This window comes from Petromyzon marinus, chromosome 59 (genome assembly GCF_048934315.1).
Source record: "Petromyzon marinus isolate PM22_M1 ecotype Great Lakes invasive population chromosome 59, UKy_Petmar_22M1.pri1.0, whole genome shotgun sequence".
Taxonomy (NCBI): Eukaryota; Metazoa; Chordata; class Hyperoartia; order Petromyzontiformes; family Petromyzontidae; genus Petromyzon; species Petromyzon marinus.
Genome location: NC_133725.1, coordinates 7,893,588 through 7,907,822, shown reverse-complemented (window position 1 = coordinate 7,907,822; position 14,235 = coordinate 7,893,588). Strand labels below are relative to the sequence as shown.

At 50.6% G+C, this 14,235-nt stretch overlaps 1 protein-coding gene across 2 annotated transcripts in view; it reads left to right on the top strand.

Moving 5' to 3' along the window:
- The first annotated feature begins 796 nt into the window (after positions 1–796).
- Positions 797–14,235, top strand: part of RO60 (Ro60, Y RNA binding protein) — a 46,536-nt gene continuing 33,097 nt past the window's right edge. The window contains exons 1-2 of one of the 2 annotated variants that reach the window (XM_076053065.1): positions 797–1,707; positions 14,017–14,162. In XM_076053065.1, the coding sequence (XP_075909180.1) occupies positions 14,025–14,162 (138 nt within the window). In that variant the 5' untranslated portion in view covers positions 797–1,707; positions 14,017–14,024. Of the gene's footprint in view, positions 1,708–14,013; positions 14,163–14,235 lie in introns of both variants that reach the window. The other variant, XM_032976341.2, reaches the window with a different exon arrangement.

The following is a 14,235-nucleotide window of genomic DNA, read 5'->3' as shown; positions in this document are numbered from 1 at the left end:
CTAGAGCGTGTCTCACCGTTAACACTGTGGTGCACACACAGACACACGTGACACACTCGCGTGTGTCTCACCGTTAACACTGTGGTGCACACACAGACACACGTGACACTCTCACGTGTGTCTCACCGTTAACACTGCGGTGTGCACAGACACTAGTGACACTCACGTGTCTCACCATTACCACTGTGGTGCACGCACAGACACGCGCCGGCGCCGGCCACCGTTGATATTTTAATATGCGCGCGCGCGTCACACCCACACTGATTGACAGTCACCCACACACCGTCGTACGCCGATCGCTGTCCCACCGCTCTTCACACGCACACATGCACCACGCGTCACAACGTCAGTCTGTGCTAAGATTTATTTCCCGGAGCGAATAGGGGACCCCCGTTTATGGCCCCCTCCAGCCAGCACCGTTCGCACAGCGCCTAACCTCCTATCACCTGGCCGTCGCAGAGTGCGTCTATCCCCCAAGCTCGAGCTGACTGAATTGGCCCCCCCTTTTCCGTACCCGCTCACCTCTTCAGCTGCCCGATGGGGGCTGGGGAAGATGCTCGCCTTGGGAGACTTTGCCTGGCCGATTGTTTCCAGCTCCACCCTGCAGGCGGCGCCCGGACGCTGAGGCCGGCTGGTCTCTCCCGCCGCTCCAGAAGAACTCTGATCCAATTTTCCCGCCTTCCTCCCTTATGTTCCCAAAGCCCGTTAACCCCCGGGTCATATGACGTCATCCTGCGCATCCAATCGAATGCTCTTTGCGGCCGTTTTGAGCGCTCTGGCCATTGGGGGGGGGGGGGTCGCGTCACCCCCCCCCTTCCCATTGTCTCTGTGCCTGCGTTCCTCGCCGTTGACTCACCGATAATCCCCTCGCCCCCTCCCACTTAAATCAACTCTTATCTGCCTAGGGGCTTTTCCCTCCCACCCCACTGTTTACCCTGCCGCTAGGTGCTGGCCTTGGGGTCCCATCCCCCCGTGTTGTGTATGCTTCATCGCGGCCGGCCTGTAAAGCTCTATGCCCCCTTTTTTTTGGGGGGGGGGGCGCTGTGTAATCCGGTCTGGGGGGGCTCAGCCAATTTCCTGGTCCGGGGAAACCGTGGAACGTCCCTGCTAGTGGGGCCCTCGGGTGAAACCCCATCGTACCACGTGATCCCTCCTCGAGACCCTACGGGGGTGCATGTGAGTGTTGAGTGGGGCGTGCGTTCGTGGGGGGGGGGAGGGGGGTGCAAGGAGAGGGTAGGGCTGGCCGAGCTGCTCAAGCTGCGGTGGCTCCACAATAACTCTAAACTGCAAACATAACAAATACGGCTTAACTGAACCTTTTTTTTTTAGAAATCACTAAAATAATGCTATTAAAAAAAACGTAACAGTGATCATTGGAAATGTGATTGAAAGTTAGCAATAGCCACATACATAGCATATATTACTAAACCTAGCATCCTTAGCTAGCTTAGCTTAAATAGTAAGTCGCCTTCTGGAATGGGTAGATTTATCTTCCGGAATGGGAAGAGGTCTTCCGGAATTGGAAGAGAAGCCTACGTCATAAAAAAACTAAGAGCTCGAGCCATCGGAAGAAGGCGTCGCTATTCTCAACAAGGCTCACGCTCATTGGTCTGAGCGCATGCAACGCCTCCCCCCCTGATTGGTCCGCGCGTCGCCCGAGTCACTCCCCGTCGTTAGCGGCTGAGCGCGGTTCGAATCCTGGCTCCGGTGAGTTTAATGTTATTAAATTGTTTTTTATTTTATTTTATAATGATTATTATCGTCGCTTGTTTAATGTTGTTACTGCTGCTGTTGTGCTTCTGACCCGAGACGTTATTGTTTTACTCGTTCATATACCGTACAGTTTTATAATGATTATATCAAAATACACACGCGTACAGTGTGCATGCAATGATACCCCAAGACCCGTTAGGGCGATGCGCTTATTGGTGACCACATTAAGTTTACTTTGTGAACAGCAACAATATTCTCACGACGTTTCGGCCACAACACAAGCGGCCTTCATCAGGTGAAGGGACGAGACTGTCTGGTAGGACAGCGCTGGAGTGAAAGAGCCACGTTCAGATCACGACTTTTAAGCTTGTGTGTTGTGGCCGAAACGTCGTGAGAATATTGTGTTATTTTATTTTATCAATTTATTATTTTATTCTCATTCTACGTGACTTTACCGAAAGAACCAAAGAAGATGAATCATTGCAGTCACGAAAGCTTTAAATCGAAACAACAACATCACAACAACAACATCACAACAACGTCTCGAATATCCGCACAGATGCGTTCACCAATCACCAACACACCCCCTCCACTACCATCCCGTTTTTATATATTTTGCGATAACAACATATATAAATGAGATAATTTAACAGCATTCTGCTGGATAACGAGGGGGATTCTTCAAGCGGTACGGATCCATATGGGGGGGGGGGGGTTGTTTGACCATACTTCACCACCCTGGTCAGTGCGGGTTGGTGATGATGATGGTGGTGGTGGTGGGGAGCGGTGGTGCAGCGGTTAGCGCTTCGCTGCGCTACGAACCCGGCTATGACCCGGGTTCGATTCCCGCTCACGGCCAACACCTAGGTCGACTCAGCCTCAAATGAATACCTGGCGACATGCGTAAACATCGCCACTAGGGGAGACAAAGGCGGCCGGGCGTGGTCCTGGCCACCCCCCCCCCCCTTTGTATGCCGTGCCGGCCTTCATAGGTGCTGCTGCTGCTCGCTAACAGCACTTGCCCCAACAGTCTGTGTTACAGGCTATGCGGGGTATCTTTGTCTTTTGTGTGTTAGTGTGTCTGTGTTAGTGTGTGTGTGTGTTAGTGTGTATGTGTTAGTGTGTGTTTGTGTGTTAGTGTGTCTTTGTGTGTTAGTGTGAGTGTGTTAGTATGTGTGTGTGGAGGAGTTGGAGACGCTGCTGCTGAGACTGGAGCGTGCCACTAAGACAGTGGTTCTTAACCTGGGTTCGATCGAACCCCAGGGGTTCGGTGAGTCGATCTCAGGGGTTCGGCAGAGCCCCCGCCACGGAGGTCCGGACACACTTGAATTATTGTGTAAATTTGTGATGACACACACGGCCCGCTTGGCCATCACTGGCTGCAGATGATCATGCTACACTGCTTGGCCAATCAGCGCTGCGGGGAATTTAGTGCGTACTCAGTAGTCAACGTGTGACTGTTGTTGTCGTACGTCGTGTGATTTCTTTAATATTTTATCCATACTAACTATGTCGGGCAAAAGAAGAAAGTGGTCGGAAGAATATGTACAACATGGATTATCATGTATCACGGAACGTGATGGGAGTGAGCGTCCTATCTGCATGATTTGCAACGCCAAGTTGAGCAACTCTAGTCTTGCACCGGCAAAACTAAAGGAACACTTCTTGAAGCTGCATGAAGACGGGGAATACAAGAACACAACACTTGCTGAATTCAGGGTGAAGAGAGCCAGATTCGATGAAAGGGCCACTCTGCCTGCTCTTGGATTTGTACCTGTTAACAAACCGATCCTGACAGCATCGTACGAAGTTGCTTACCTGATCGCAAAGCAGGGCAAGCCACACACCATTGGTGAAACACTTGTGAAACCAGCTGCATTAAAGATGGCGAATCTGATACTCGGAACAGCGGCCGAAGGTAAATTATCCCAAATTCCCCTTTCAAATGACACCGTCAGTGAAAGAATAGAAGACATGAGTAAAGACATCTTGGCTCAAGTAGTCGCGGATCTGATTTCAAGCCCGGCAAAATTCAGCCTTCAACTCGACGAAACCACAGACGTTTCTGATCTAAGCCAGCTTGCTGTTTTTGTACGCTATGTGAAAGACGACATGATAAAAGAAGAGTTTTTATTTTGTAAGCCTCTTACAACAACGAAGGCAGCCGATGTGAAGAAGCTTGTGGATGACTTCTTCAGAGACAACAATCTTTCATGGAATATGGTTTCTGCAGTTTGTACGGCCGGAGCTCCAGTCATGCTGGGAAGAAAGTTTGGTTTTGGTGCGCTAGTAAAGGCCGATGCACCACACATCATTGTGACGCATTGTATTCTGCACAGGCATGCGTTGGCAACAAAAACCTTACCTCCAAAAATGGCAGAAGTATTAAAAACTGTTGTGGAATGTGTGAACTATGTGCGAAAAAGTGCTCTGAGGCACCGCATCTTCAGTGAGCTGTGTAAAGAAATGGGCTCTGAATTTGAGGTACTTCTGCTCCATTCTAATATTCGGTGGTTATCCCGGGGACAGGTGCTGAATCGTGTTTTTGCCATGCGTGTGGAATTAGCCCTGTTTTTGCAAGAGCACCAACACTGCCATGCAGATTGCTTCAAAAATCCTGAGTTCATTCTCATTTTAGCATACATGGCTGATATATTCGCAGCTCTCAATCATCTCAATCAGCAGATGCAGGGTGGTGGAGTCAATATCATGGAAGCGGAAGAACACCTGAAGGCTTTTCAAAAAAAGCTACCGTTATGGAAATGACGAACAGAGAACAATAACTTCGCAAACTTCCCGCTTCTGGACGACTGTGCAAGTAAGATCGAAGATGTGTCTGGAATCGGAGATATTTCTGTATCCACGGAACTGAAGCAAACAATTGCCACGCACTTAGATGAGCTTGCAAAGTCTCTCGACGGATATTTCCCTACAAGAGAGTCATATCCAGCATGGGTGAGACAGCCGTTCACGTTTGCTGTTGAAACAGCAGATGTCAATGATGAATTCCTCGACGAAATCATTGAAATTCAGCAGAGCCAGGTTCAACAGCAACTCTTCAGAACAACAACGCTCTCAACGTTTTGGTGTCGACAAATGAACAAGTATCCAGTTATTGCTAAGAAAGCCCTGGATTTTTTTATACCATTTGTTACAACATATCTTTGTGAGCAATCCTTTTCGAGGATGCTGGACATAAAAACGAAGAAAAGGAACAGACTTTGCTGTGAAAATGACATGAGAGTGGCACTTGCCAAGGTGAAGCCACGCATATCTGAACTGATCTCTCAAAGGCAACAGCAGAAGTCACATTGATTTTTAGGTATGTAATTTGTTGTGAGTTTATGCATTGTGTTGGTTTTATTCTTTGAACAAGGTAATGTTCATGCACGGCTCATTTTGTGTACCAGTAAAAAACATATCTATGTCTTGAATTTGAAAAAAATCACATTTTATTTTTCACTAAAGAGGGGTTCGGTGAATGCGCATATGAAACTGGTGGGGTTCGGTACCTCCAACAAGGTTAAGAACCACTGCACTAAGAGATGGGGCCTTACCATCAGCTCCACCAAAACTAAGCACCTGCCTGGGTATTTTGTACCATCGGACACTCCACCCCCACAACTCCCAATCGGTGATGGGGCAGTTGTGGAGAGAGTGAAGAGTTTCCCATACCTGGGCAGTGTGCTTATGACTGGCTCCAGTTTAACAGCAGAGGTCTCACTCCGAATCAGTCGAGTGGCAATATCTTTTCATCGGTTGCGTAACGCTGTGTGGAAGCTACCTGGTCTGTCGCTCCGCACTTTGCTTCAGGTCTTCTCGGCCATAGTCATTCCCTCCCTTCTCTACGCTTGTGAAACGTGGACCCCCTTAATGGAACATCTTCGCCGGTTAGAAACATTTAGGCTGGCCTGCCTACAATCCATCCTGGGTTTAACCAGACTGGATTGTGTGAGGAGCTCACAAATACTTGAAAGATCTGGGCAAGGTCCCATCGGTGAGCTCCTCTGGCGGGCAAGGCTGTGATGGCTGGGTCATGTAGCCCGCATGCCCAGCCATCGCATGCCGAAACAGCTTTTGTTCAGCCGGATCGAGGGGGCTAAACGGGCGCGGCACGGGCTAGAGAGGAGATGGAGTGATGTGGTACAGGAGGACGTGGAGCTGAGTGGACTTGCCGATGACTGGTACCAGCGGTGTCAAGATCGGCCTCTGTGGAGGAGGCTCGTGAAGGACGCTACTGGGCAGTTGGAGGTAGTCGCCCTCCAACAACAACGGAGGGCAGAGGAGCGACGCTCACAACAACGAGCGGAGCGCCGGGTGGCTAACGCACAGCAGGTTGGCACAGTAGGGGGCACAGGTGGTGCATCAGCCAGTCATCTCAGTCAGTCGACCCGTGGCACCTGGGTCTGCCCCGTGATCTCCTGCCAGCGGGCGTTCGACACTCCACGTGGCCTCAAGGTGCACATGGCCTGGCACAAGCGTCGTGGTGATGTCACCGCCACTTAGTGGCGAATGACGGTTGTTGTTGTGTTAGTGGCTGACAGAGGAGATGTTCAACCGTAGGCGAGGAGTGGTGGATGTGGTTACTTATGCCCCCCACCGAAGACGAACATCCGTGGAGGGATGCAGGCAAGGCCGATGAGTCAGATGCCTTCTATGACCTCCTGTCACAGGTGCTGGCTAAAGTGGCCCCTCGGGATAGAGTCATCTTGTTGGGTGACTTCAATGCCCGAGTTGGTCATGATGCTGGCACCTGGTCTGGAGTGATTGAAGGGCATGGGCCAGATCAGCTCAATAACAATGGTAGGAGGCTGCTAGATTTTTGTGCAGCTCATGGGCTTGTAATTACCAACACGCTGTTCCGGCATCGGCGCATCCACACAACATCATGGATGCATGCCGGGTCCAAGCAAGAACATCTGCTGGACTACATAGTGACGGACCAGCGGATGCAAGCCCATGTCCTTGACACCAGGACCTACCGTGGAGCTGATCTGCCCTCTTGACGGCGATTCGTAAACAACAACATCAACAAAAGCAGTAAACGAAGCGAGTTGAACATCGTCAGAGCCGCTCTCATTCTCTCGCGTGCGGTGTTCTGCGTTGAAGTCGAGGTTGCCGTCTCGAGGCCTAGTTGCAGGCTTCTTGGTAGACTCGGGCTCAGCACCGGCGATGGTCAAATGAGGATTTACAATTCGCGAATTTGCGTTGTAATTTACGTTGTTTCATGCGGTTAGTGGGATTGCTAAAATCATTACAACGGGAATGTGATGTTGGAGTTTAGCCACGTTGTTTGAAGTGTCTAGAATTAGCGGGGTATACAGGTTACTAGGCCTCCGTTGAGTAACATTCAAAGGCTGTGTCGTGCAGCTATCATGTAAACTGACTTTTAATTAAATGATAAAGTATCACGTCTACCAATACATCGCCTGTGTTATATATGCACTAACGTACTCTCCGGTCGATATAGTGAGTACCATATTGTGGTAGTTAACATTTCCCTTTACATGGATTCACTCGTCTCCACCATAGGAATGTGAAATTCCCGCCCCTGGTAATTGGTGGTTGAAGAGATGCGAAGCATCCCACGGGGAAGCGCCGTTGTTTTACAGCCCGTGTGTTAATCTACTGCTGGTTGAAGCCCCTCTACACACTGTTAATCATGGGGGGGGGGGGGGGGGGTAGTTGTTTGACCATACTTGATGGCTCTCTGTACTCTCTGAACTCTGATCAGTGGTAGAAGTGAGGGGGAAGATCCGAGACCTTGTTCATACATCAACTCTCTACTAATGTTGGCCGCGGTCAGAAATCAAAATCAGATCGCCGGGTTAACTGTGTATCACACTTGCCACTGCTCCATCTTGTTTATGTTTTTTTCTGGAAGACTTTGCAGTTTTTGCCTGGATTTTTATGTTTGCCCATAGTCACTTTAAGATGTTTTCTTGTTCATGTTTTAGTTTTTTCTTTGTTGTGGTTGCATCCGATTCAAGAGCCGAATGGCTCACAGGGCTATAGCAAATAAATGAAACTGAAAACTGTAAGATGCGCCTGCCATTCTTCCACTCCGGTGGTGGGTGCACACCCAGGACCCCATTCCAAACTAAAGTGGCCTGGTCTCAATTAGCTGATGAAAATTGCAAGGGAGAATTCATCATCGCTTGCGGCTGGGGTTGGCACCGTCCCCCACTCCTCCTGATGTTGAGGGTAAATGGGCGAGGTTTAAGACTGACTCAAGCAGCTGCAATCGCTGCTTTGGGTACGCGGTCCAGACCTCCCCAGAGACCCTGGCTGACAGAGGATGTGTTCAGGATAGTTGAGAAAAAGCGACAGGCCCACTGTCCTCGGCTACAGAATCCCAGTCAGAGAATGAGGAGACTTACCGCAGCCTTCGCTCGGAGGTTCGGAGAGCCGTGAGGCGCTGAAAGGATGGGTGGTGGTCGCGGGTTGCTGAGGAGATGGAGTCTGCCTCAGTGGCCCACGATCACAAATGCCTATTTAACTCCATCAAAAAGTAACCTGCAGCGCCACACCTATTACCATCATTAGGGGAAAAAACGGTGATCCAATCTCCGACCCCCAGGAACAGGTTTGCAGATTTGCTGAACATTTCTGTGAGGTCCTGGAGGAGGGGAAATCCCTGAGGCATGAAAACATCGTGGCACAAAGTGGGGATGACCCTGCTGAGGCTGCGGTGGCTCAAATATTGGAAGAAGTCACCCCCTGTGAGTGGCTGGCTGAGGTGCCATCTGTTGAGGAAGTACTGAAAGCGAACCGGAGTCTGAGACCAGGAAAGGCACTGGGCAGAGATGATCTCCCAAGCGAAATGCAGAGGGAGTGTGGCGTTTGTGCACAGACTGCCCTATATGACATCATAACAACAGTCTGGACCACTGGACGGGTTCCGCAGGATTGGAAGGATGCCCTGGTGGTCCCCCGCTTTCAGAAGGGGGACCGCACAGACTGTAACAACTACAGGGGCATCTCACTCCTCAGTGTGCCGGGAAAGGTCCTGGCAAGGATTATTCAACATCGCCTTGCCAGGCACGCCGAGGAGAGGCTTGTGGAGCCCCAATGCGGTCTTGCACGGATGCCATATTTTCTGTCCGTCTGCTACAGCAGAGGTGTAAGGAATTCCACCAAGACCTACATCTCTGCTTTATTGACCTGGTCAAGGCCTATGATACCATCAGTAGGCCTGGGCTCTGGGTTGTTCTTCGTGCTTTTGGAGTCCCTGACCCTCTGCTCACGATCATTAAGGACCTTCATGATGGTGAGCGGGCCCGGGTAAAACTATGTGGCCGGGAGTCAGAGCCATTTCCTGTACACCTTGGGGTGCGACAGAGATGTCCTCTGGCTCCCACATTATTTAACATCTATTTTGACCACGTAGTTCGTGAAGCCTTTAATAGCTGTACCGGGGGAATCTCCATTTGGTACAGATATAATGGGAGGCTCATCGATGTCCGGGTGCAGTCAAGGGATGGCTCCCTATTGCTCAACCACGTTATGTATGCCGATGATTTGGTAATAGCTGCTCATTCAGAGGAGGAGTTGGAGACGCTGCTGCTGAGACTGGAGCGTGCCATTAAGAGATGGGGCCTTACCATCAGCCCCACCAAAACTAAGCACCTGCCTGGGTATTTTGTACCATCGGACACTCAACCCCCACAACTCTCAATCGGTGATAGGGCAGTTGTGGAGAGAGTGGAGAGTTTCCCATAACTGGGCAGTGTGCTTATGACCGGCTCCAGTTTAACAGCAGAGGTCTCACTCCGAATCAATCGAGCGGCAATATCTTTTCATCGGTTGCGTAACACTGTGTGGAAGCTACCTGGTCTGTCGCTCCACACAAAGCTTCGGGTCTTCTCAGCCACGGTCATTCCCTCCCTTCTCTACGCTTGCAAAATGTGGACCCCCCTAATGGAACATTTTCGCCGGTTAGAAACATTTAGGCTATCCTGCCTACGATCCATCCTGGGTTTCACCAGGCTGGATTGTGTGAGGTGCTCACAAATCCTTGAAAGATGTGGACAAGGTCCCATCGGTGAGCTCCTCCGGGAGGCAAGGCTGCGTTGGCTGGGTTATTTAGCCCGCATGCCCAGCCACCGCATGCCTTAACAGCTTTTGTTCAGCCGGATCGAGGGGGCTAAACGGGCGCGGCACGGGCTAGAGAAGAGATGGAGTGATGTGGTACAGGAGGACGTGGAGCTGAGTGGACTTGCCGATGACTGGTACCAGCGGTGTCAAGATCCGCCTCTGTGGAGGAGGCTCGTGAAGGACGCTACTGGGCAGTTGGAGGCAGTCGCCCTCCAACAACAACGGAGGGCAGAGGAGCGACGCTCACAACAGCGAGCGGAGCGCCGGGTGGCTAAAGCACAGCAGGTTGGCACAGTAGGGGGCACAGGTGGTGCATCAGCCAGTCATCTCAGTCAGTCGACCCGTGGCACCTGGGTCTGCCCCGTGATCTCCTGCCAGCGGGCGTTCGACACTTCACGTGGCCTCAAGGTGCACATGGCCTGGCACAAGCGTCGTGGTGACGTCACCGCCACTTAGTGGCGAATGGCGGTTGTTGTTGTTGTAGTGCAGCTGTTAGCACGCTTCGCTATGAACCTGGCGACCCGGGTTCGATTCCCGGTCACGGCCAAAACCAGTGACGGTTATCTGAACCGGACCTGGGCCTCCCCTAGGTCGACTCAGCCTCAAATGAGTACTTGGTGCGATGTGTAAACTTTGCCACTGGGGAGACAAAGGCGGCCGGGCGTGGTGTTGGCCACCAACCCCCTCGCGTGCCGTGCCGGCCTTCATAGGTGTTGCTGCTGCTGCAAGCTAACGGCACTTGCCCCTACAGTCTGTTACAGGCTATGGGGGGGTGGGGGGGGGTCTTTGTCTTTGGTGGTGGACGTGCCCAGGGTCAGTGTTCAGTATGTTCACTCGTTTACAATTAAGGATCTTTTCATTTTAATTAGAATGCACCCGCGATGTCCAAACGTGAGTGACAAAGCGAGCCCCTCTCCCCCCCCCCCCCAATTATCGCAAACTCCGCCTATGACCCATCGGGTTGGTTTACAGCGATCGTGGCCACCCCACTTACCTTCCCTTCTCCCCCCCCCCCCACCACGGGGTGGGGAACCTTTTTTCTGCCAAGGACCATTTGGATATTTGGGGCCGTCCATAAATGATGTCACGCGATTTTGGACGATTTTTGACCTCCCCCTCCCGTCGCACGGCGTCACAAAAAGTCAGACCCCCCCCCCCCTCAAATATGACGTCACAAAGCTCTTCCCCTTCCTCCCCCCCCCCCAAAACCATATTTCCATTTTTTTTAATAAAACATGCTTGAAATCGCTTTAAACTATTGTCATTGTAGTGCGTGTTTAATGTGACGCTGCACTATGATGTAGGAGAAAACATTTATTAAAAAGTCTATTTAATTAAGTAGAACGTGTTGTCTATATTTATTTAAAGTTGCGCATTTTGATGTGACGTCACATTTCTCAAACCCCCCCCCCCTCGTCACACATCGTCACAAATGTCTGACCCCTCCCCCCCCCCCAGGTGCGTGACGTCATTTATGGACGGCCCCTTTATAACATCATTCGCGGGCCATACAAAATGATCAACTTAAATTAACCCGTTATATTTGGTCAAACATTTAATGAACTCACCCCTAATGCGATGGGCTGGAACTGCTCCTCTTTGGCGAGGCGTCTGGCAATGTTTGCCGCTATTGACGATGTTGCAGCTACTCGCAACTGCTTTTCCAGGTTTGCTCTACCTAGATTTATTGAATTTCGAGTCCCGCCTGCGGTTGCCTTGGCAGGGCCCAGACCCAAATGATGGCCGGACGTTCCCCACCCCTGATATTGTTGAACGTTGAGCACTCCCAAGCGGATATACACCAAACCCCCACGCGGTTCACCCCGTGGATAACAACCACGCAACGCATCCGACCGTCGCACATCCGCCCTGACCACTTCGCCGTCCACACGCCACCAGCGCCACTGGTGTGTCGCCCCCTGGCCATTCCGTACGGACTCAAGGGACAAACGATTCCCCGTTAAGCCTCGAAACAGACTGTTGGGGCAAGCGCTGTCAGCGAGCAGCACCCATGAAGGGCGGCACGGCACACGAGGGGGTTGGGTGGCCAGCACCACGCCCGGCCGCCTTTGTCTCCCCAGCGGCGATGTTTACTACACACCGCACCGGGTACTCATTTGAGGCTGAGTCGACCTCAGGGAGGTCCGGGACCGGTTTGGGTATTCGTCACCGGTGGTGTTTTCATTGACACGCAGGAAAACGCGCAGCCTTGTGACGTCTCCTTCATGCCACTGCTAGACAGAAGGGTCTCCGTTAGAGCCCTTCTAGAGAGGGTGTTTGGCCTACTCTTCCACACACAGATCCGTGTATTCTTAAATCTGGCGTGCATTCACTTCTACAGTGCAGTCAAGCATTTGGCCATAAAGTATTGAAATCAGTTGGCACTTTCAGTCAAGGCTGTAGCCATGGAGTCAACATTGGGGGGTACCCAAATCTTCCAGGGTGTCTGGGGGTCCCAACCCAGAAAACAAAAATCTACATTTGAAAATTAATTTCCTGCCTAAAATATATAAAAAAAATCACTTACACATGGGATGGACTTTGTATGTATTGTTTACAATAATGTCTAATAGTGTATATTGTATTACATTGCTCTGTTTTTACTTTTTTACCTTTTCTTGTTTCATTGTATGTAATGGCAGAGATTAGCAGTTAATAAAGTACAACCATAACCACAATCGTATAAACAGAAATCTATGCATTGATTTATATGAAGACAAGTCCAGATATTGTGGCCAAGGTTTAGCAAATTGTTGTTTTTATTTACGTAGCATAGCAATATATATTTTTATAGGAATATATTGGGGGGGGGGACATTTTGCGCATATTTCAATATATTGGTGGGGGATGTGTCCCCCCCCCAATATATTATAATTACGGCCTTGCTTTAAGTAAACTGAACTATCAACATTTGTATTTTATTTTACCAGGTAAGGCCCACTGAGCTATGTTGCTCTTCTTTTCAGAAGCGACCTGGCCACAAATGTTAGCTCAACGAAGTTGCTTAATCTCGTGGAAATGTATAGTAGCCAAATACTTACATACGTGTGTCCAGTTTGTGTGGAGTAACTTGACATTTCCATTCCCTTGCAGGGGGATATAGGATATGTACCTTTGTTCAAACATATTTCTCCAATCATTCTATTTTCTACCGTCGGTATAAAGTCATTGGACTAAGAACATGTGCATTGGGAACTCTCATTGGGAACACACCATCGTGTGTCTATGGAAAGGTACCTGAGGCTATGATATATCTCACATGGTATAGCTGGGGATTGAACCCTAGTAACCAGGCTCTCACGTCCGTTATGGTCACTCTTGGGATTGTGAATGGCTCGGCAGATATTAATATAATCATACGAGCCGGGTGTGTGTGGCTCACTGTACATGCCTGCGACTCAGCGCTTTGAAAAATTTCAAGGGTTGGTAGATCGGCCGAGGGTCATTGTTGTGAGCATAAACCAGGGGTGTTGAACCCGCTAGCCGCTGGGCCGTGTGGTAACCGCAACTTAATTTCTATACGCTCCTGACTTTTAATACGATGACTTCACTTCACATGGCGCGAGACTTCACTCCGTACCGCCTGCGGCTTAATATTTACACGCCCCATGGCCACGAGAAGCGGGGGCCTGGTTCCATATTGGCACGGGCGATGAGAGAATGATGGGGAACCGTGTTGAAAAACAGCCATGCCTTAATGAGATTTTCACGAGTGAATGTTGTGTCATTTTTGCATCCGTTCAAATAAAAAAAAGGAGGCATAATTTGTGGCTTCTCTCAGAAATGAATAATGCCCTTTGTCCAGGGAAAAAAAAAAGCATCGCTAAGGCTGCTGCCACATTGCGATGTGCTTCCAATCCCATGGAATGAGAGCTTGGCTCCGTGTCTGAGGAAATGGGAGCGCGCGGACAAAGCCCCCGCACATAGCAGGGGCAAAAACTTGAATGAACATCCACACAGATGGATATAAATGTCGTCCCTTTCTGCCCTGCTATCTCCTGGCCACCTTGCAGGCCAAGACTACATCACACGATATTCCCAGGCAGCCTTTCATCCACGTACTAAGCAGGCACACGCCTGCTCAGCTTCCGAGATCTGACGAGATTGTGTGCATTGCCGGCTAATTTGGTCATGGGCTGCCCTTTGATTTTGGGCTGTTAATAAAGCGCAATTTCCTCCATCCGCCCCCCGCCCACTTCTCAGCAGGCAGCCGCATGGATCCCGCACGTTCTTCCTGCCCCGTGAGCTGGGGAGTGAGCGACCTCACTCGCCTGCGCCGCTTCCTCTGCTTCGGCTCGGAGGGCGGCGTTTACCGTGTGCGCGTGGACCCGCCATCTAAGGAGCACGCTCAGGTGACGTGCCTGTGGGGCAATGAGCACGGCGTGGGGAGGCCTCTCATCCACCAGCCGATTGTGCATGTGCAGC